Here is a 23,179-nt window from a genome sequence, read left to right as displayed (position 1 = left end):
CCTGGTCTGGGAGGATCCCACATGCTGCGGAGCAACTAGGCCCGTGAGCCACAACTACTGAGCACGCGCATCTGGAGCCTGTGCTCCGCAACAAGAGAGGCCGCGACAGTGAGAGGCCCGCGCACCTCGATGAAGAGTGGCCCCCGCTTGCCCCAGGTAGAGAAAGCACAGAAACGAAGATGCAACACAGCAAAAATAAATAAATTAGTTAATAAACTCCTACCCCCAATATCAAAAAAAAAATAAAAGAAAATCTGCCTACCATTGCAGAGGACATGGGTTCAATCCCTGGTCCAGGAAGATCCCACCTGCCTCAGAGCAACTAAGCCCGTGGGCCACAACTACTGAGCCTGAGCTCTAGAGCCCGTGAGCCACAACTACTGAAGCCCACATGCTCTAGGGCCTGTGTGCTGCAACTACAGAGCCCGAGCGCTGCCACTACTGAAGCCCACGCACCTAGAGCCTGTGCTCCGCAACAAGAGAAGCCACTGCAATGAGAAGCCCGCACACCGCAATGAAGAGTAGCCCCTACTCGCTGCAACTAGAGAAAACCCGCACGCAGCAACAAACACCCAACGCAGCCAAAAATAAATAAATAAAAATAAATACATTTATTTTTTTAAAAAAGTTTTAAAAAGATAGTGAGGAATGAGTTCAGTGTGGGCTCTATGTAACCAAACATAACATTTCAAGAGCACAGAGCTGCCATGAGGCAGAACATGGTCATGTTCAGGGTAGTCATGAAATATGGAATGGACAGCCAGGGCTAGAAGCCTAGTAGTCATTCAGTACAACTTCCTCCCTTTATAGATAAGGAAGGTCCAGAGAATGTGTGGGAATTGCCAAAGGTCACGCAACTGGTTAGGGTCAGGGTCAGAGTCAGATCCAACTCTATTGCCTCTCCCACCACACTGTCTGCCACACCTGCCACTCCACACCCTGCCTGGGCCACATTTGCTCTAATCAGGGGCCCATCTTCTCCAGCAGCCAGGAGTTCATAACAAAGGGAGGGAGAAGAGAATCATGCACTGGGCATGGGACCTTTGCAATTGACCACCTGCATGCATAAGTCAGTCTCGCATCATATTAGATGCCCGTATTTTGTTTATAAAAAATGCTTTGAAAAATTGTAAAGTACCATATAAACGTTAGAGCTTGAATGTAATTATTATGTGCTTTGATTCTGGGCTGTTACTTCAACTTTATGATTGGCTATTTTGTTTTCACAGTTAATTGATCTTTATATCTGGAATTGAAACTTGGCCAACATGACCTTAGTGGAAAATTCATCTCCCAGAGGGTAAAGAATGTGACAAGAAGAATGCTAATCTAGACACACTTCTGTCCAAGAAGACATCGATTATGTGAAAGAGGAATTTTGAGGAAAAAAATGCGTGTCACTTTGGGGTTTGTGATAAAGGAAGGACAGTCATCCCCGGCAGTAGTCAGAATAGGTTAGGCTGTACCAGAGTAACACATAGACCCTGAAATCTCAGTAACTTAAACACGAATGCAGGTTGTTCTAGTCTCATACGTTTACAGCCACACCCCACAGCCACACCCTCGGGAACACACCACCTCTGAAGTTGCTGCATCAGGGGAAGTTGGCAACGACAGAGGCACACACTGACCCTCGATTGCATCAGCCTAGAGGTGTAACATGTCACGTCTGACTTCCTGCTCACAGTGCATTGGCCAGACAAACCATGTGTCCCTGATCTAACTGCAAGGGAGATCAGGGCATGACGATAGACATTTACCAAGTAATCCCACCAATGAGTAGATGGATGTTCGATGAGCATGGTCTACCAAATATATGTTCCTTAGATTTCAAGAGAGCAAATATTGAAATGCTGGAGCATCTCATCTGTATCGAAACAAATGTATACATGCCTTGAGGAAAAAAAGACTGAAAGGAAATACACCAAAATAATAATAGTGAATACTTTTTTTGAATAATTATTCAATTGTTTGGGGATTTTATTTTCTTCTTCTCTCTTTTTTTTTGTATTTTTTGTATTTCCCTAGCAATATTTAATCAACATGTTTTAGAACCCAAAAGAGTAATACAAGTGTTTTTTTTTTTAATTGAGAAACAAGTTCAGGCCAGAGATAACTATGATTCCCATAAGGAAAAGAAAAGAAAATCTTTTAAGAATGCACTTCTAATTAGACATGAATTAGACAGTCTAATTAGACAGTCACAATTAGCCAGCAAGAAGAAAATGAGAGAGAAGCATAGACATGACTGTGCCACACAGGAAGCTTTCTGATGAACTAGGATTTTTTTTTAAGGTTTTAAAAATTTATTTATTCAGTTCATAAAAAGTTCCCCACCCTCCAAGTCTTCATCCATGGTATTTTCAGGACCACACCCTGTTCTGTAGCTTCTTTTACTGTCCAAATTGTATCATGTTTCTTGCTGGAGTCCAGGCAATTGAAAATAAACAGACTCACATCTGGGGAATCAACAGACCAACAGTGGCAAAACACAATACCATGAAACAGAAAAATAAAATGTTTGTTACAGGAGTGCATCTCACGAGTGTGGCTCGCTGGCGGCGGCAGCTATGTGAGCGTTTCTTTCTGCCTCGAGTTCAGAAACCATCTGGGCTATCTCAGGGTGACTGAATTTTCCTGCTGTGGACTTGTAGAAGTCCTGCAGTCTCCCAGGTTTGTTCTCAAGGTCTTCATATTCAGATGCCTGAAGAATCATTTCACATTGGTCCAGCTGCTTCACAGATTTAACTTCTGCACTAGATTGGGTCTCATATTCTTTCCAAAGTTCATAGAGCTCTTTTCTGAGATCCTCTGGGAGTAGCTGGGTTAGCTGCTTCATAGCTTCCTCTTCTCGCCTATGTTTTTCCTCTTTGGGGATGTTATCTGCTGGTGCTATGTCCCCAGCGATGCATTCTGTCAAATCATGAACCAGGGCTAGGCGTACACATCGGTCTTTGTTAAGATGTTCATCTTTGGTCACCAGAGCCATAATTGCCATCCTATACATGTGACCTGATATGCTCTCTGGCTTCTGGACATTTCTGTATGCCCAGCCAGTACATGGGACTCTCTTGAGCTGTCCCACCAGCCGCAGGAACTGCAGCAGGTTCTAGGCCCCGTGGCCCGAGATGGGCGCAGCCATGCGGCTACCCAACCCAACAGTGAACTATGATTTTTAAAGTGTGTCTGTGAAAGAGAGAAAAAAGGACACAGAGCCAATGGAGAAGGCAAAGAGGGGGCACAGCTCTATTTACCACCATCTCAAGAGAAGAAAGAAAGAGAATTTAGAAACAATAAAAGCACATACATCAGGGAACAAACAAGCTTAGGGGAAGACAGGGGATCACAGCTAAATGGGGATTTGCTGGCTGACCAGGAAACTGTCCCTTCCTCACCCTGTCAACTTGAATTTCTCCATCTGCTCCAAGCCACAGCCATCTCTATGCTCTCCGAGTTCCCAGAGCACTTGCCCAAAGTTTACCCAATATTAAATGCGTAAAGACCTTAGTGGGGTCGACACAAGGCGCTGCCCGGCTGGCTCTTGCCTCCCTTCCCCCCCTCATCTCACCACCTTCTCAACTCCCCTCAACTCTGGGCTCCAGCCTCAATGCCCTGCTTTCATGTCATCATTTGACCCCCATGACTTTTTCTCTGCCTGGAACGTTCCCTCTTCCCTTCCCATTGAACTACCCACTCCCGATCTCAGACTAGCTCCTCTGTTCAATGTCCTCACAACACTTTTATCTCAGTTTGTACATATCTACTCATATAGGGGATTATTGATGAGCACTTTGGTGTCAGCTTCCAGGAGAGCAGAGACCATAGCTGGTTTCGCTCACTGAATAGGGTTTCATTTTTTTAACTCCTTTTTTACTTACTAATGAGGAGCCATGGAGAGATTATATCTTCACCTTCCCTTTCTTTACTACAGAGCCAGTGTCACTAGGTAGTGGGATATTTTGAACTAGAAATCAAGAAACAGCGAGTTTTCATTTTTCTTTCCCACTCTCATCATGAACTCTCCATGTGACCTCGGGACACTGACGCTCCCCCTTCTCTGAGCCTACTTTCTCTTTTAGGAAGTGTTTAATCTACATAGTGTCTGAGGTGCATCCTTCTCCAACATATCGTTCTAGGCCCTTCAAAAGACTAACAAGACAAAGCAGAAGAAATTAGAGATTAACAAGAGCAAAAGAAAGAAAGAGGTCACCCACTAAGAAAAAGAGAATCCCTGGTGGTTGACTGAGCCTCGACTCTGGAATCTGAATTCCATTTCGGCAACTTGGTTACCTTGCGATCTTAGACAGATTGCTCCACCTCCCTGGACCTAGGTTTCCTCTTCTATAAATGTGATAAGAATACCGACCTCACAGTTTTGATTATCTCCCTTCAATCAAGCACTCTTTCACCCTGTCACATCCAACTACATGCAATGATTTTAAAGTTGGTTCCCAAGATGTTTACAGATGATTCCTGTCTTCGTGATACAATGACAAGAGCATCACCAAAGTCCCCATTCAGACTCCACCACGATCATGTACTCAATTACGCTGATTGCCTTCACCCCTTTCCTGTATTTCCAAAGAAAAAAGTGAGATTTCATAGAAGAAGAGAGGAAAGCTATTTCAAACCATTTCTTTTTTTTATTTTTTATTTTTTTTTTACAAAGAACCTTAGAATCACTGAATGATAGGCTGTTTGAGGCAGGAAAGACCTTTAAGGACAATCAGTTTCAGCTCTGTCACTTGGCGTTGGTGGTGATAAGAGACTGGCACATCTATATGCAGTGGAAAGAGAAGCTTGGACTTGGAATCAGAAACCCGAGGTCAAGTGCTGGCTCTGGCAGTTTAGCGACCATAGGTTGGTCACTTAACCTCTTCAAGTGTCCTCAGCTGTGAAAGGGCATGGTAATCACTGTCTCTCATAGGTAAAGTGAGGAGCCAGTGAGACAGTGCGGGTGAGAGTTCTTTGTGAACTATGTAAAGCAGTTTTCAAGTGAAAAGCACCACCGTGACTGTTAGACCCACAGCCTCCAAGCTCATAAAGCGTATCCAATCACCTACCAAAATACTACATCCTCTCATCCTGCATACCTATAGCATTTTTTATTTACTTATTTTTGTTTTGCGGTACGCGGGCCTCTCACTGTTGTGGCCTCTCCCGCTGCGGAGCACAGGCTCCGGACGCGCAGGCTCAGAGGCCATGACTCATGGGCCCAGCCGCTCCGCGGCATGCGGGATCCTCCCGGACCAGGACACGAACCCATGTCCCCTGCATCGGCAGGCGGACTCTCAACCACTACGCCACCAGGGAAGCCCTATAATTTTTTTTTTAAGATTTAATTTTATTTATTTTTGGCTGCATCGGGTCTTTGTTGCTGCGTGCAGGCTTTCTCTGGTTGTGGCGAGCTGGGTCTACTCTTCGTTGCAGTGCGTGGGCTTCTCATTTGTGGTGGCTTCTCTTGTAGCAGAGCACGGACTCTAGGCACGCGGGCTAAGTAGTTGTGGCTCGCGGGCTCTAGAGCCCAGACTTGGTAGTTGTGGCGCACGGGCTTAGTCGCCCAGCGGCATGTGAGATCTTCCCGGACCAGGGCTCGAACCTGTGTCCCCTGCATTGGCAGGCGGATTCTTAATCCCTGTGCCACCAGGGAAGTCCCAATACCTGTCTAATTTTGTGAATCATGAAAGAAAAATACTGACGCCCAGCAAAACCCCTGGCACAGAATAAGGGCACAAGAACTTTTTTCTGAATGATTTAGATTAAAAGGACTAAAGAAGGATTTTTGAGGCCTCCCCGGAGTCAAGAAGTGGATACAGGAAACCACCCAAATTCCCAGTCACAGGACAACCCACAAACACACTTGGGGCTCCAGTATGTTCCTCTCTCTGTTTCCTAGAAAGAGATGGTGTGGTGTTGAGAATTACTTGCAAGTCAAGCTTTGTTCACACTCACAGAAAAGCACGTTCCCCAAAACAAAGCAAGGACTCCTCACTCTCTAAACCTCACCCACATTTTTGTTCTTCCTTTAAAAACCAGTTTCCAAAAAGGTCATGTCCAGGAAAAAGTTAAGTGAGACACAACCTGAGTTGATTGGCTAGAAAATCAGTTCAGACCCTCCTTGAGAAATTCAGCAACCACATTTGAGCAATTTTCTATGACAGAGATGTGACATGGGCCAGGATGGGTGTTGCCACTGATGGTGGAACCAAGGGTATTTTCCTGGATTACCAAAGAGGTGGTATGTATTCCTCCCAGAAACTGAACCCACCCTAGGTTTCAGTGGAGGCCTTCACCTGAAAATGTCCTCCCTGTTGAAGTTTCAAGTCATTATTTTCGTAAGAACTATATTATCTTCAGTGAACTAAGGCATTACAATGATGACTCTACAGGGTCCCAAGTGACAGAAGCCATCGTTAGCGCTGTTATTATTTTTGTTTAATTGCATCTCCATAGCAGCCCACGTTCACGATGTGCTTTGCAGTTGTTTCTTAGTAATAGTCTTCACGAGATCCGTAGGAGGCAGAGGGGGTAACGAGTGTTAATATTTCTGTGTCGCCTGAAAGAGAAGCACCGACTGCCAAAACCTTTCACGAAAGGATCCATCCTGAGACACCCAAGCTCGTCCCAGTCTGGTCCTCCATCTACATTGCCTGCATCCAGGATGCCAGTTATTCCTGTGGTTCTTATTTATAACTATTATAACACCAGGTCTGTGAGCAGAAGGAACTGAACTGGACAATAGAATCAGTACCAGAGATTTTGCACCTAGGACAGACCTTAATGATCACCTAACCAACCTCATGATTTATGTCAAACAAGGCCCACACAGCGTACTTTACTCAACTCACACCAAACCACTTTACTCCTAGCCCTTCTGAGCTTTTTTGTTTTTTAATATCATGTTGCATTGTGGTGTCTTGCCTTCCTCTCTTTACTTTTTATATTCCTCCTCTACCCTCTTTTCCCATCCATTTCCTTTATTTTAAATTATATGGCTTAAACTCCAACCAGGAAACCTGAAACATTTATCTGCTAAGAGTCTGGCGTTCTGCCACCTGAACTGGGCCAGCCTCAGTATACTGAAAAAGTCTTTGATGATAACAGCCAGGTAACACTGAATCAGGGTCGTGTATAAGAGTCCCTGAGTCCCTTCCTTTCTCAATCTCCATTCTTCTTTTATTTTTGACCGTGCCACGCAGCATGCATGATCTTAGCTCCCCGACCGGGGATGGAATCCAGGCCCCTGCAGTGGAAGCGTGGAGTCTTAACCAATGCACCACCAGGGAAGTCCCCCGATCTCCATTCTTGAATCCAGCCACTGGCTTCTAGCCTTGTCCATACCTCCCTGAGTCTGCAGCTATCCTCACACACCTTGGGTTTATCCTAGAGAAGACCATGCTTCTCTCTGGGCTCTGGTAGAAGCCAAACATGGCCAGGAAAAGAGTTTTCTCCTAAAGCTCTGTCACTTCTGTCTGAAATGGATTGACAGTATTCAGAGGAGTAAAAGGATTGACTTCTGTGGTTGACTATGATTTTTCTCTCCTCTACCCTGCCCTAACGGAGAAGTGGTCACCCCATACTCGAGTGATGGATGCCTACTCAAGCAGACCTCCCTCTTCAGAAAAGATGGACCATCTTCTCTCAAGAGCCACCCCTTAGCTGCCGGGGGACTTCCAAGTATTCCATCAATTCATACTCAGCCCTGGGGCGCAATAAGCAAATTAAGCCAAAACACAAACTACAACTCCTAAGCGCCCCTCCAACTCTAACCATCTACAATTCTGCTTTTAGGAGTTCTCCCTCCATCCCCCACCAAATATTTTTAGAAACTTAAGTTTCCTGTTCTTCTTCCCTTTTTCTAAGACTACATGTTTATCACTGTTTAGAGCAAAGCAATAAATAAATGAACCAAGTCAGAAACTCCTGGAATCTCTGCAAACACTATGATCAAGTATATGGTTTGTCATTATTTTGGCCAGTATAAGGTTGAATGAACTTAAAAAAATACAAAGCAGAATTTTTCCCTGTGAATTTCCAGTGGTGCAATCATGGCCACGCCCACTCCAGAGCAGACAAAAGGCGAAGAAAGCTGACTGGGGCTACAGTCTCCACACGGAAAGAGAGCAAGTCATTTCACTGTCGCTCGCTGGAGTCAGCAAAGGTAAAGTCCTTATCACATCTTTGGATATTAACACATTTTTTTTGTTTTTCTCCTTGGCTGTGATCTCTCAAACTGCCTCCTCTGAAGCTAAAGCCTCTTCCTTCCTTTCCCATCCCTCTCTGGTTTGGTGTGTGAGTTATTATCACAGTCAGATTTCAGAAAATGCTTCTCTCTACTGGTGGGAAATTGAGGGACAGAGGAACTGGTTACATATGAGGGCATTGGAGAGTGCAGCCAGGGCTTTCCTTGAAGGGAATCTCTACAACCAAAAACTGTTAGGAGAAAACTGGGAATTTCTAACGCTGCCTCTCTCTTGCATCTGTGTAAGGTAAATATCTCATCCTTGTTGGGGGTTTTCTGTTTCTTGTTTTCTACTTATTCAAACTTTCATTGAATGCCTACCATGTGTGGTGCGTTGGGTTGGACACATAAGGGTTACCAAGATTCTAAAAGAAGTTTACTGTGTAGCAGAGGAGGCAGATACATATGCAAATAATTCAAGGGAGTGAAAAGAAGAATGCTGAGTGTGAGCTAAGTCATTCATTAAATGTCTCAAGAAACACAAAGGGGAGGTGGTTCTCGTTGCTGGCATCTGGTTCAGAGGCTGGCAGGACTGACAGCTACTGGTGTTCTCTGTTGCAGAAGTGAAGATGGCCAAAGTCCCCGACCTCTTTGAAGACCTGAAGAACTGTTACAGGTAGGAAAGAGCTTCTGTCTCTTGTGATTTAATGAGGGGATCAAGGTACATTAGAATCCAGCTGGGCCAGACCCGCAGAGGCTGTAAAGATGTGTCCTACCTCTGAAGTCAGGGCAGGTTCAGTGAAGACCCAGGGAAACAGAACCCAGAATTTAAACTGAGGTGAAATTGACAAGGAGGCAGCCATTCTAGAAAGATCATTTTTTTTAAAAAAAAAAAAAAAGTCTATTCAGGTCTTCTGCCCATTTTTTAATCAGGTTGGTTTTTTGTTTTTTTTAGATGTTGGGGGTAGGAGTTTATTAATTTATTTATTTAGTTTTGCTGTGTTGGGTCTTCGTTTCTGTGCGAGGGGGCCATTCTTCATCGCCGTGCACGGGCCTCTCGCTATCACGGCCTCTCTTGTTGCGGAGCACAGGCTCCAGACGCGCAAGCTCAGTAGTTGTGGCCCACGGGCCCAGTTGCTCCGCGGCATGTGGGATCTTCCCAGACCAGGGCTCGAACCCGTGTGCCCTGCATTAGCAGGCAGATTCTCAACCACTGCGCCACCAGGGAAGCCCGAAAGATCACTTTTAAGGGCTGCTGAGTCCTAGTGGTTTTCAACATCTACTTAGACACAGCTTCTGTCTGGTTCACATGCCCTGATACAGTAAGGAGTTTTAATGGATTGTCAGAAAGAGAAACCTTTCTCAGGAAAACTTCTTGATCTCAATCTGGAATAGGAAATGGCTTCACAGCAATTTGAGCATGTGAAACATACACGGTCAATCTCATTCAGACACAGGAGAAAGATAATGAATAAAAAGTTAAAATTGTGTAACACTTTAAGCCAACATGGTATTCCCATTACCTATTAAGATACACTAACCACAAACTAGACTACGGAAATGTTGCCTGGATATTTGGCAAAGTATAAATGATTAAATCTGTTTTAGTAAATACATGAAAGCAAAGTGTAACGTATAACCCATTTGGTTCAAATTTAAATGAGGTGCTTCAAAAGTGTTTCTTCTCTCTTGAGGAGCTTAAAATTTTTCCCCGAAATTCGATTACAACTCTTCAATTGGTTAGCCAAGTCTCGTTTTTATAGGTAGAGAGCAGGTAGAGTTCAAGGCCTGGCCCGATGATTACTAATTCCAAATTATCAAGTACAAATTACTGTGTGCGTGTGTATGCACAGAGGCCCTTAATTTTCAAAGATGACAGTAATGGCCGTGTGTGTGTGTGTGTGTGTGTGTGTGTGTGTGTTACCCAAAGCTAATATAGTTATTAAAATATGTTGCCCAGTGACTGTAGTGATATAACAAACAGAATTAAATTCTCATCCTCTTGTTTAACAGTGAAAATGAAGAATACAGTTCCGAAATTGACCATCTGTCTCTGAATCAGGTAAGCATATGACTGTAATTCTTATAAGATTGCTGTGTTTATGCAGTATTTTCTCCACTAGTATAACAATGGCTTGAATCTTAGATGCTTCTGTTTTACCTTCACTAGAAGTCCAGAGACATGCATTTTTTCATTATAAGTGAGACCAACTGCCTCTTTGCACTAACAGTTGATGGCATCATTCATGGTCACCAGATTTTCCCAGAACAGAGCAGAACTCACCTGAAACTCCAAGAATGGAGTCTTCTGGGTCAGCCTTCAATCAGAATGTTGGTTTTGCCATCCTGGGACAGCCCCTTTGGGCCACTTCACCAGGGTTCTGTCTCCTTAAGTGACGTGTTGTTGACACCTTCTCTAACACCAGCTCCAGAGATTAGAGATAGCCCTCTAAGTGTAATAGCCCATGAAGCTGAGGTGGAAGAAGCAGACCAGTTGAAAGTAAAAAATCTGCAGCCGTTCACATGCTGTGTTATTTGGTTAGGAGACCACAAATAGGTACTGCTTTGTGTGTCTTTGGTACTAGTTCTAAAAGCTATACCTAGGGGAGTATTTCTAAAATATTTAAGCATTGTCAAGTAGGTGTTTGACCTCCTGAGGGGGAACTGACTAGAAGGCTACCACTCACTAAGATCACTTGTAGACCTGTTTCATTACAACATGTCATTTTTTTTACTGAAATATAGTTGATTTACAATATTGTGTTAGTTTCAGGAGGAGAGCATAGTGATACCGTTTTTTTTTCTGATATAGGTTATTACAAGATATTGAATATAATTTCCTGTGTTATACAGTAAATCCTTGTTGCTTATCTATTTTATGTATAGTAGTGTGTATCTCTTAATCCCATATCCCTAATTTGCCCCTCCCCCCTTACATCTCCCCTTTGGTAACCATAAGTTTGTTTTCTACGTCTGTGAGTCTTTTTCTGTTTTGTATATAGGTTCATTTGTATTATTTTTTAGATTCCACATGTAAGTGATATCATATAGTATTTGTCTTTCTCTGACTTACTTCACTAAGTATAACAAGATCTCATTTTTGAGTCTGTGGTTGGATGACAAAGACCTTCCCAGAGATCACATCTTTTCAGGGAAATCCTCAAAGGAGGGATGGGAGGAAGTGGGTAAAGAGGAAGGAGGCAGAGGAAAAGGAAAGGAGGAAGGAGAAAGGAAAGGAGGAAAGGAGGAAGGAGGGAAAGACTGATGAAACATGGGTTACCCGAGACCAAAATGGACATCCTTCTCTCTAAGTCTGTTGAATAAAACTCCTATTATAAAGGAGTCTCATTCTATGGCCATGGGCAGCTTTTCAGTTTTCACTTTCCTTCCTCACAGAAGTCCTTCTATGATGCAAGCTATGAACCACTTCATCAGGACTGCATAGATAAATATATGTCTCTGAATACCCCTGAAACCTCTAAGACATCCAAGCTTACCTTCAAGGAAAATGTGATGATGGTGGCAGCCAACAGGAAGATTCTGAAGAACAGATGGTTGAGTTTAAATCAGTTCCTCACCGACGATGACCTGGAAGACATTGCCAATGATACAGAAGAAGGTAAGGGGTCAAGTGCAATAATATCTTTGTTTTCTACTTTTAAGCAAATGGGGACAGCAGAGTACAGGGAAAAATAAAACCTTGAGTAACAAGAGGGCAACCAACCATTCGTCTGTAACTATAAGAAAGGAAAATTAATTTTTAGCCTTCTCCAGTGGGAAGAGGTCAGCAGTGGCTTGAGTTTAGCATACCTGCTCACAGGCTCACTTCGTGGCCATATTCTTAAGGTCATGTGACTTTGCGCCTTTCGACAGAAAGCAGTTATATACTGTTAGTGGGTGACTTCCACTGTGGAAGTTATGCTCCTCCACATACTAATTATGTCTCCTTGGGCAAGTTACTTAACCTTTCTGTACTTCAGTTTCCTCTACTGTAAAATGGGGGTAATCCCCTAACTGTTGTGAAGATTAAATGAGTCGATACTTGCAAGCTTCTGGACTAAAATAATGCCTGGCACGTAGAAAATACCTAAAAAATGTTAGCTATCATTAGCATTATTACTACTACTATTTTGTTAATACTACTGACACTACTAACTTACTAATGGCTGCATTATCTCTAACCTTCACAACAATCCTACATTCTTGTTTTATATATGAGGAAAGTAAGCTCAGTGAGATAGTGACCTGCCCAAAATCTCACAGTGTGTTAAGTAGTAAAGTGTCAAACCAAATCTGTTCTATCTGACTATAGAAGTCATGATTTTTCTCCCATGCCTCCACTATACAAGCCTCCACATGAGATATAAACCTAATATTTTTAAAGTAACAGCTAAATATTAACACGTTCACCTAGAAAATTGGAAAATACAAGAATGAAAATTAAAACCACGCATACGCATACTACCCCTCAGGGTTTACCACTGCCAGCACTATGTTACCTTCCTTAAAGTCTTCTATGTGCCTGCACACACAGGAATATACATGTTAAACATTATTAGGTCAATTACATACGATTGAATATCCAACTTTTTTCATTTGTCAATAAATAAAAGACATTTTAGAGCTCCAGTTTTTTACCATTATAAGTAATGTGACAATGAAGAGCCATATCAATAAATCTTCGTTTCTATCATTTATTTACTTAGAATAAAATATTCCTGGAAGTAGAATTATTCAGAGCCATGAGGATTTGTGAAGCTGTTGACATATACCCCTGTTCAGAAAGGTGGTAGATAGAAAAAACAAAATAAAAAAATTTTTTTCAAAAAATAAAAAGAAAGGTGGCAGACTATGGAGAACAGTATGGAGGTTCCTTAAAAAACTAAAACTAGAACTACCATATGACCCAGCAATCCCACTACTGGGCATATACCCTGAGAAAACCATAAGTCAAAAAGAGGCATGTACCACAATGTTCACTGCAGCTCTATTTATAATAGCCAGGACACAGAAGCAACCTAAGTGTCCATCGACAGATGAATGGATAAAGAAGATGTGGCACAGATATACAATGGAATATTACTCAGCCATAAAAAGAAACGAAATTGAGTTATTTGTAGTGAGGTGGATGGACCTAGAGTCTGTCATACAGAGTGAAGTCAGAAAGAGAAAAACAAATACCGTATGCTAACACATATATGTGGAATCTAAAAAAAAAAAAAATGGTTCTGAAGAACCTGGGGCAAGACAGGAATAAAGACGCAGACGTAGAGAATGGACTTGAGGACACAGGGAGGGGGAAAGGTAAGATGGGACGAAGTGAGAGAGAGGCATGGACCTATATACACTACCAAATGTGAAATAGATAGCTAGTGGGAAGCAGCCGCATAGCACAGGGAGATCAGCTCGGTGCTTTGTGACCACCTAGAGGGGTGGGATAGGGAGGGTGGGAGAGAGATGCAAGAGGGAGGAGATATGGGGATATATGTATATGTATAGCTGATTTACTTTGTTATAAAGCAGAAACTGACACACCATTGTACAGCAATTATACTCCAATAAAGATTTAAAAAAAAAAAAAGGTGGCAGACATTTAGACCTGCACCTCAGTGACATATAAAATTCCTAGTGGATTCATTTTTTTCTCAGAGTGCATTCATTTGAAAATATAGGTGGAGAATATACAAGGAGTCTTCCTGGTTCCTTACAAACCTCCAAACAACCAAAAAGTTGTACAGGTAATCTTTAAAAAAAAAAAAAAAACTATTGCCTGAAAAATCTAAGTTTAAAAAGAAACAAATAAGTAACCACAGGGATAATTCTAGAACCAATTCTGCTGACAGGGTGATTTCATTTCTCTCTCAGTTTCCTCACCTAGACTGGGATATTCTTCATGTCCCTTCAATGCCTTGTATTAGAGCATGTATATCATCTATGTTTGTACTTGGACATTAATCTGAGCTCGTGATAACGGTTTTAGAAATCATCAAGCCCAGATCAGCACATTACAGCTTCCAGAGCAACATGAAATACAACTTTATCAAGCTCATCCAACAGCAATACATCCTGAATGACGCCCTCCATCAAAGTATAGTTCTACATCCGTCAGGTCAACACCTCATGGCTGCTGCATTAAATAATCTGGATGAGGCAGGTAAATGGACAATTCTGTCATCTTCCCCCACCCTTTTTATTTCTGTATTTCTTTTAAGCTTTCTGCTTTTAAAGAATAAACCTCTCTAGATTCCCGGCTTTGCACGATTTATCTAGAATAAGATGAAGCACATCACCCCTCGTAAAAATTCTGGGCAAGGACAGGAACTTCAGCCAAATCTGGAAGCTTTAACAAGAGAGAAGTGTCTTAGCTATGAAAGCTCTAAGTGCAGTTTAAAGCTTTCTGAGATACTGTCTCCTTTGTTTCTCTGAGATAGTCTTATCCTTGATTTTAAAGGTAAGTAAACGGAGCCTCAGAAATATTCAGTGACTTATGCAAATTTACTCAGAAGCCAATGAGGAGCCTGCTGATCAAACTTCCAAATAACACCAAACTAGGAAGAATCATTATCTTTTTATATATATATATAAATTTATTTATTTGTTTATTTTTTCGCTGTGTTGGGACTTCATTGCTGCACACGGGCTTTCTCTAGCTGCGACGAGCAGGGGGCTTCTTTTCCTTGTGGTGCTCGGGCTTCTCATTGTTGCGGCTTCTCTTGTTGTGGAGCACGGGCTCTAGGCGTGAGGGCTTCAGTAGTTGCAGCACGTGAGCTCAGTAGTTGTGGTGCACAGGCTTAGTTGTTTCGTGGCATGTGGGATCTTCCTGGACCAGGGCTCGAACCCGTGTCCCCTGCACTGGCAGGCGGATTCTTAACCACTGCACTACCAGGGAAGCCCAAGAATCATTATCTCTGATAACATAATTGTGAGGCAAAGTAGCCAATAAGCTGCAAATATGTTCTGAAGAATGAAATTTAGGATGCAAGAAATTTTGTCACAACGATCCAATTTCCATGGTGTACATATTTTAGCTTAAGGACATGTCATCAGTAAACAAAATTATCTTCAGAGGTCCAAAGAGGCTACTTTGTGATAAACAAGCAGGGCTCTTTCTGATTGGATATATTTCAGCTAACACGCTTTCCACTCTAAGACATTTACAAATTATTTTGTGTTCTGTTTTCCTACTTAATATTATTTCACACAATTTTCCCACATATTGACAGAGTATATGTATTTGCCATTTTTAATGGCACTAGAATATTCAATCATGTTGCTATGCTGGTGCCTTGGGTTTGCTCTAAATAATTCAGTTGCAAATGTCTTTGTTTAAATTATTTCTTTCTCTATGAGCTTATTTCTTGGAACGTATCCCAGATGCTGGATTTCTAGGCATAAATAATTTTACAGCTCTTATTAAGCATTGTTCTCTAAGGAAAACTGAACTACTTTTCACTATCCTTAGCAACATATGAGTGTATCAGCTTCTAAACCCCTCCATTTTACTCATGACTTCACAAATTCCAGGGTCTTATCCCACTAATATAATTATAAGAGATTCAATAAATATGCAGCCCCCAAGCATTCATTCAACATAGAAAATTCTAAAGCCATTAAGCAAGTATTTACCTGCCTAGTGAATAAGGCAGACATTGTGAAGGATACAAAGATGTATAAATTCCATTCCTGACCTTCGGGTACTTACACCATAGTTGGGGACAGAACTGCACACACACACAGAGCATCTTTTATATATATATATATAAATTTATTTCTTATTTATTTATTTTTGGCTGCATTGGGTCTTCGTTGCTATGTGCGGGCTTTCTCTATTTGCGGTGAGCGGGGGCTACTCTTCGTTGCAGTGCACGGGCTTCTTATTGCGGTGGCTTCTCTTGCTGCAGAGCACGGGCTCTAGGCATGTGGGCTTCAGTAGTTGCAGCACGTGAGCTCAGTAGTTGTGGCTCGTGGGCTCTAGAGCACAGGCTCAGTAGTTGTGACGCACAGACTGAATTGCTCTGTGGCATGTGGGATCCTCCTGGACCAGGGCTCGAACCCGTGTCCCCTGCATTGGTAGACGGATTCCCAATCACTGTGCCACCAGGGAAGCCCACACACAGCATCTTCATAGACACTTGATTTTACACAAATACAATGGATTTACTTTTTTTTTTTTTTTTGGCTTTTCTCTTTGCCAGTGGAATTTGACATAGCTGCTTATACATCAGGAGATGATACTCAACTTCCTGTGACTCTAAGAATCTCAAAAACTCAACTGTTTGTTTGTGCTCAAAACGAAGGCGAACCCGTATTGCTAAAGGTCAGTTGTTCTCAGTCTCCAATTTACCTTCATTTACAACCCATGCATTTGTAGATGATCCCAAGAGGCAGACACCCCTAGCAGGATGGCACAGTCCTCTTTTCTTCTTCTTCTTTTTTTTTTTTTTTTTTCTGGCGGTATGCGGGCCTCTCACTGTTGTGGCCCCTCCCGTTGCGGAGCACAGGCTCCGGACGCGCAGGCTCAGCGGCCATGGCTCACGGGTCCAGCCGCTCCGCGGCATGTGGGATCTTCCCGGACCGGGGCACGAACCCGTGTCCCCTGCATCGGCAGGCGGACTCTCAACCACTGCGCCACCAGGGAAGCCCCCGTCCTACTTCTTACCCACTATATTCAGAGGCAGTTCTAGGCAGGATCTGTGGAGGTGGAGGTGGCAAAATGACATAAAAGGCAAACTGCCTTCTTCTTCCTTCTCTTTTCCCTGCCTGGTCCTATTCACCTCCCATCCCTGGGCATCTGTTTATTCCATCCCTCTTTGAGCTCTACTGACATCTACTATCTGACCTACATGACAGTAGGCTTTAGTACCAGGGGGCCTGCCTCCAAGAGTGTCAAATAAGCCACTGAGATCACAGAGGATTAATCACCTGCCAGTGGGTACAAAGCAAAAGCTGGGAGCCAAGGCTCAAACCCTGGCTTTCTGACTGCAGTGTCTCTCTCTCTCCATTGGTGCCAGCTTTCTCTCTCAGCCCAGCCTCATCTCTACTACCACATTCCCCTCCAAACATACAGACGCACACACCTGCCAACTAGAGCCAGATGTTTTCTCCACTGATTAGTGGGTGACTCTTATTCAGTAAATGTGTAAAACCCGACCCCTGCTCCCACCCTAACTAGGATTTACGTGGATGCATGTGTCTCTCTTCCTGGATCAAGTCAGATGAAAGTGATGTCTATAGAGTAGGGCAGTAGCTTCATTTGTGAATTCATTCAACAAACGTTGTTTATTGAGAGCCTTCTATTTTTCAAGCAGTGTCAACAGCTCAGTAGACAGTGGTGAGCCAAAGCCTTATAGAACTCACTCTTCTGAAGGGCACAGACAATAGACGAGCCAAACAACCAGCAAAAAGTGCAAGATGCTGTAAAGCCAATGAACAGGGCGCTGAGATAGAGAAAATGAGAGCATGCTTTTTACACAGAGCTCCCTAGAGATGAGAGCTGCTGCCAGGAGGGAGCATGCCATGGGGGGTGGGGGGCATTCCAAACAGAGGGATCTGAGTGCACCCAGCCCTAGAGCTTTACAAGGCCAGCTTCAAAGATCAGAAGGGACACCCAAGGAGCTGGGACACCCTGAAAAAAAGGAAAGATAAATAGAGGAAAGGACTTCAAACAGGGAAGTATCCTGACTTTACTTATATTTTCTAACTCAGAGAATAGATCAGAAAGGAGGCAATAGAGAAAATCTGATTAAGATGTGGTAGTAACAGTCGGGGTGGGTGGGGGCGGGAGTTGTGAGACAGGTGGAAAGAAGGAGACAGAATCTGGTTATATTTTGGAGATAGAACCAACAAGAGGAAGAGGGGGAAACTGGGAGAGAAATAGGTTTGAGAAATAAAATCCTTGTTGACATTGAAAAACCCAAGGAAACCTCAAAAGGATATTTAGTTCTTTTCTATTAAAAGAATAGAGAAGAAGCATCTTAAGTTTTTTTCATACTCGCAAGAGGAACAAGAGGAGTGTCGTCTAAAGGGATCACAATTTTCAAAAAATTGTATTGAAAGGATTCAGCTTCTAATATGTCTGGAAAGTTTTGTGTATGTGTGTGTGTGAGATTTGGGTTTCTTTAGTCTTCAGTTGTTGACTTAAATACAGAGATAAACATGTCTAAATTCTAAGTTATTTTCCCAAAGTATGTTTTGTACATTTAGAGGTCAAAAGGTTTCCAGGTCTTAGCGTCCTTAGTGCTCATATCTGATGCAAAATGTTCTATTCCCATGTTCAGGCAGGACAAGAAGAATGTTCCGCCCTACCTGTCAGGATACAGTGAGACACTAGTGTCTTTGGCGATCTTCATGATGACATTGGATTTCTCTCCAGTTAACTGAGGAAACCAATTATTATGAATAGATGGGGCCATACACCTAACAGGCATGTAATAAATGCTTTCTGAATGAAAAAATGAATGAAGAACCTATATCATCATGTTACCTACTCATAGTCCTAAAGTACTGTGTATCTCATGAAGACCAAACGCCAAGGAATTGAGCATCAGTTCTTTTTTTACCATCTTCCTCTTCTCTTTTAATAGATCTTTGTTTTCCTTATCCTAGGAGATGCCTGAGACACCCCAAACCATCAAAGATGAGACCGATCTCCTCTTCCTCTGGAGCAACCATGGAAGTATGCAACACTTCAAATCAGTTGCCCATCCCAAGCTGTATTTTGCCACAAAGGGAGAAAAACTGGTGCACCTGGCAAGGGGCCCGCCCTCTATCATTGACTTTCAGCTTTGACTGTGGAGTCTACTTACCTGTGAAGTGTTGACAATCTGTATGTACCATGTACATGAAGGAGTCAAATCCTGCACTCTTAGTCACTCTCTGAGCATGTGCTGAGCCTTTGTAACTCTAAATGAATATTTACTCTCTTTCTAAGAGAGGGCACAAGGTCTAGTAGAACCAACACTAACATATAATGTTGCTTGTTATTTAAAGAACACCCCATGCTTTGCAAATTACCAATCATTTTAATTATTATGATGCATACAATCTTGGGAGGGCCAGGGCTACTGACTCTGGCTACCAAAAAAGCTCTACCCATATTACAGATGGGTTAACTAAGGCATAAGAATACTAAGAAATACCCACCATAGTATTTGGAATGAGAAGCCATGGACCCAGGATTTCATTCCAACTGCTTAGCTTCTGCTTTTAAGTTGCTGATGGACCCTTTATCAAACACTGTAAGTTTCTGGGACCTCAGTTTGATCATCTTCAAAATGGAGGGAATGATGGCTATATCCTTCCTGCCTCAACAGTATTTTATGCCAATCCGTGAGCTCATTTTAGTAAAACACTTCTTGAAGCTGAGCCTCAAGAAGAAGGCAAAGGATGCAATATTATTTTAAATTATTATTTATTACACTTATATATTTATAAATATTATTTCTAAGATAATTGTAACATTATTATATTTATAGCACTTCTTTGCAGCCTCTGAGTATGCCCATGTATCTTCAACAATAGTAGACAGTGTTTTCCAGGCTGAATGAGTTTCAGGCACTAAGGCACTTTGATCCAAGTTGTGCTTTTTCCATTGCTGTGAAGCTCTGTATTCTAGTACCTGGGAGTTCTGTAATTACGATAATAAATTTGTATTAATTACCTTGTTCGTTTGAACTGATAACTGGCCAAACTCTTTCACTCCTCCGCCTTTGTCATTCTTGTGTCATTCAATTTCACCTGCTCTCAAGTCCTACTAGCTAAAATGGGATGAACCTAACTTTGGCAACCACAGGACAACTGTCATCTCAACTTTCTTTTCTGGAACATGAGCAACGTTTCTTCTAGGTTCTAGAAGTTGTGATCCAATCGTAGTGTTACATTACCATCAACAATGTGAACTGATACATTATTATCAATCATGATTGAATATAATTTAGAAAAAAGTAAATCTGGCCCATAATTACATGTTGTCTTAATCATTATTTTACAGCATGGTAATTAGGAACAGATAATAAAAGTAAATAACTATAAGTAGTGTTACAAAACCATACCAAGATTTTATGGGTTTTCTCTCCCCTTTGTTAGCTTGCCAGTATGCATAAAAGGCATAAGAATGATAATATTCCCAGGTTCATTTAAAGCTCATATTACACACAACACTTGTGTTCATATGTCCATACAAACTCACACATTCAGAGCCACATTAAGGACTAATGGATCCTTTCGGAAAGCATAGATACAAAGTATGTTGAGTTGGAAAAAGTTGAAATCAAGAGAACTTGGAATTAGATGTGGGAAGTAGTGGAGAAGGAGTAGTCCAAGATGATTCTCAGTTTCCTGCTACTGGAGAGAGGGTGAGCAGTGGTGTCTTAATCAGTATTTTTGGTGAAAATATGGAGTTCTAGGATGAAATATAATGAGTACCATTTTAGACACGTAACTTGAGCTACTGGCAGGACACCCAGATGCAGATGTACAATGGGCAGATGATGATGTGTCTGGAACTCAAGAAAAGTTAGAACTAGATACAGACTTGGAAGACATCAGCAGGTTTTTAGTAGGTAAAATCCTAAAAATGACATCAGAGAGAGAAGAGAAGAATATGATGAACACTGTTGGTTGTCCACCCAATCACCATCTCCCCATCTTCCTTACTGACAGAACCCTGACTTCATTCAGAAGGAAATATGTCTTGAATTGGCTTAGACCAACTGGACTCAAAGAATGAGTCCAATTGGTCTGAGCCAATCATGGTCATTCTGTCCTCCCATGACTAAGTCACGTTGAGTTAGTCCTGCCTAATGAGACGTCTGCTGGGGGCAATTTCTGGGAAAGATTTTCTACTCTGATAAAAGAGCCATGTAGAAGAAAGTCTTTTTTTTCTTCCTTCCTTCCTGCATGAGACATGTTCTATGAGGATGTAGAGCTTGGAACTGTGCTAACCAACTTGCACTTGGGAAGACACAGCCACACGCTGAGGATGGCAGAATGGAAGGAGAAATAGAGTCAGCATTTCTGATGACATTGTTGCACTAAGAATCTACTTACTGCCAGACTTTAAGACCACAAGAAGCATTATTGCGATTTTATTCTTTTTATATTTGGCCGCGTCGGGTCTTCGTTGCTGTGCACGGGCTTTCTCTAGTTGTGGCGAGTGGGGGCTACTCTTCGTTATGGTGTGCGGGCTTCTCATTGCAGTGGCTTCTCTTGTTGCAGAGCACAGGCTCTAGGCATGAGGGCTTCAGTAGTTGTGGTGCACGGGCTTAGTTGTTCCAGGGCATGTGGGATCTTCCCAGACCAGGGCTCGAACCCATGTCCCCTGCACTGGCAGGTGGATTCTTGACCACTGCACCACCAGGGAAGTCCCATTATTGTGATTTTAAATCATTTACATTTGGTTTGCTATTACTTACAGCCGAACTCAGCCTAATTGAGCACCACAGAATACAGACACAGATACAGAGCACTGCAGACAAACAGAGAGAAAAGGAAAAAACCTGTTCTCTTGTTTGTTTCACACTGTTCTTTCTAGTTGCCATTACTTTCCTAGGTTTTCTATACCCCGAGTCTGGCTAGAGTAAGACTAGGTATCAATATTTTAAGAAATAGAGAAATACAAAACACTGAGCAAGCAATACCAATTCAAGAAACCTTAAAAAGCATAATAGCTGCTCAGTCTTCAACAGTGAAATATTGAATCATTCTAGAAATGGCCTCAAGTATTATTCTAACAGGATCAGCTATGCATATCCCCTACTCCCTACTCCCCAGCTGCATAAACAGTGAGAAGGTCACCATGATGAGCTTCAACAGTCCTAGCACTGAACTTGTTGGAGTCTATTTCTTTAATATGGTCTTATACATCAGTCTCCAAATTGATGAGTATAGAGCCATATCACCTGTAAGTCCAAGGTATGGAAGGAAAAGGGAAAGGATATTTCCCTAACCCTCCCCCCAATTAAATCATCCCTCTGATGCTTACATATACCTACACTTGAACTTTTGGGGGATGATGGAAATAGTCGGGATAACAGTAAGTACTGTGTTGGATGTAAAATATCCTTTTGTATCTATACCTATTCCTTGATTGTGTGGTGGTTTCATGACCATATACATTTGTCAAAATTGTCCTCTTGAGTCTTGGCCAATGTTGGCTTGTCAATATCTCTCATAAAACTTGTTACCCAGAAATTAGTATACTATTCAGGATACGGCCAGCCCAGCACAGCTTAGAGTGGGACCTTGTCCTTCCAATTTTAGACACCATGCTGTTTTTAGAAAGTGACATTAGCTTTTTGAAAGCAAGTGACATTGTTGATTCATATAGGGTTTGTAGGCAACAAAAACCTATAGGTTCTCATCCTAAATTCAAAACTTTACATATATCCCTGTTCAATTTTAATCTTTATTTGGCCCCAGATCTTTCTAGATTGTTCCAGATTCTGATTTTTTTTTTTTATACACTGACTCTTCCTCTTAGTTTTGTGACATCTGTAATTTGGTGAGCATGTTTTCATTTTGTACATAGTATATCATAGAGTATAAAAAATAGGTTACAAACATTTTTGCAAGGTGCCTGAACTACAGTGACCAAGGGGAGAGTGGTATGAGCTGAAGCTGTAAAAGTAGGCAAAGGCTAGGCCCTGCAGGAGTTGTAGGACTTTAGCCTCAGAGCAACGGGAAGCCATTCAAGCCACAAGATGGATACTTTGCTAGATGAGTTGAGAATTGTTAAACCTATTTAGCTTTTTTTCCATATTTTGTGTCCTACAAAATAGTTCTTCAAATATCCAAAGAATTTAGAAAAGGGTGCAGAGTCAGCCCATGTTGCTCCAGAGAACAAGGATCAATGAGCAAGAGGCTTATTTGAGCTCTTTTTTTTTCTTTAATTTTCATAATAATCAGCAGTTGTCTAAAAACAGGACAGGTGAAGCAGCTCCCTGACCCAAGCAGTATTCCTGCAAAGATGCAATGCACACATGGGACCTGCAGAATACT

At 42.1% G+C, this 23,179-nt stretch overlaps 1 protein-coding gene and 1 pseudogene across 1 annotated transcript; one reads left to right on the top strand and one right to left on the bottom strand.

Annotated features, from left to right (window-relative positions):
* Positions 1-2,539: 2,539 nt before the first annotated feature.
* LOC132435594 (5'-deoxynucleotidase HDDC2 pseudogene) lies at positions 2,540-3,142 on the bottom strand (annotated as a pseudogene).
* Positions 3,143-8,573: 5,431 nt separating this feature from the next.
* On the top strand, positions 8,574-19,730 carry IL1A (interleukin 1 alpha). Its single transcript, XM_060027701.1, has 6 exons — positions 8,574-8,858; positions 10,196-10,244; positions 11,579-11,801; positions 14,163-14,336; positions 16,378-16,499; positions 18,788-19,730. Exons 1-6 carry the CDS (start codon positions 8,812-8,814, stop codon positions 18,968-18,970), a joined length of 798 nt encoding a protein of 265 aa, XP_059883684.1. The 5' UTR covers positions 8,574-8,811; the 3' UTR covers positions 18,971-19,730.
* Positions 19,731-23,179: the final 3,449 nt, after the last annotated feature.

This window comes from Delphinus delphis, chromosome 12 (assembly GCF_949987515.2).
Source record: "Delphinus delphis chromosome 12, mDelDel1.2, whole genome shotgun sequence".
In the NCBI taxonomy this organism is placed as follows: Eukaryota; Metazoa; Chordata; class Mammalia; order Artiodactyla; family Delphinidae; genus Delphinus; species Delphinus delphis.
This window is presented reverse-complemented; position numbering and strand designations above follow the sequence as displayed.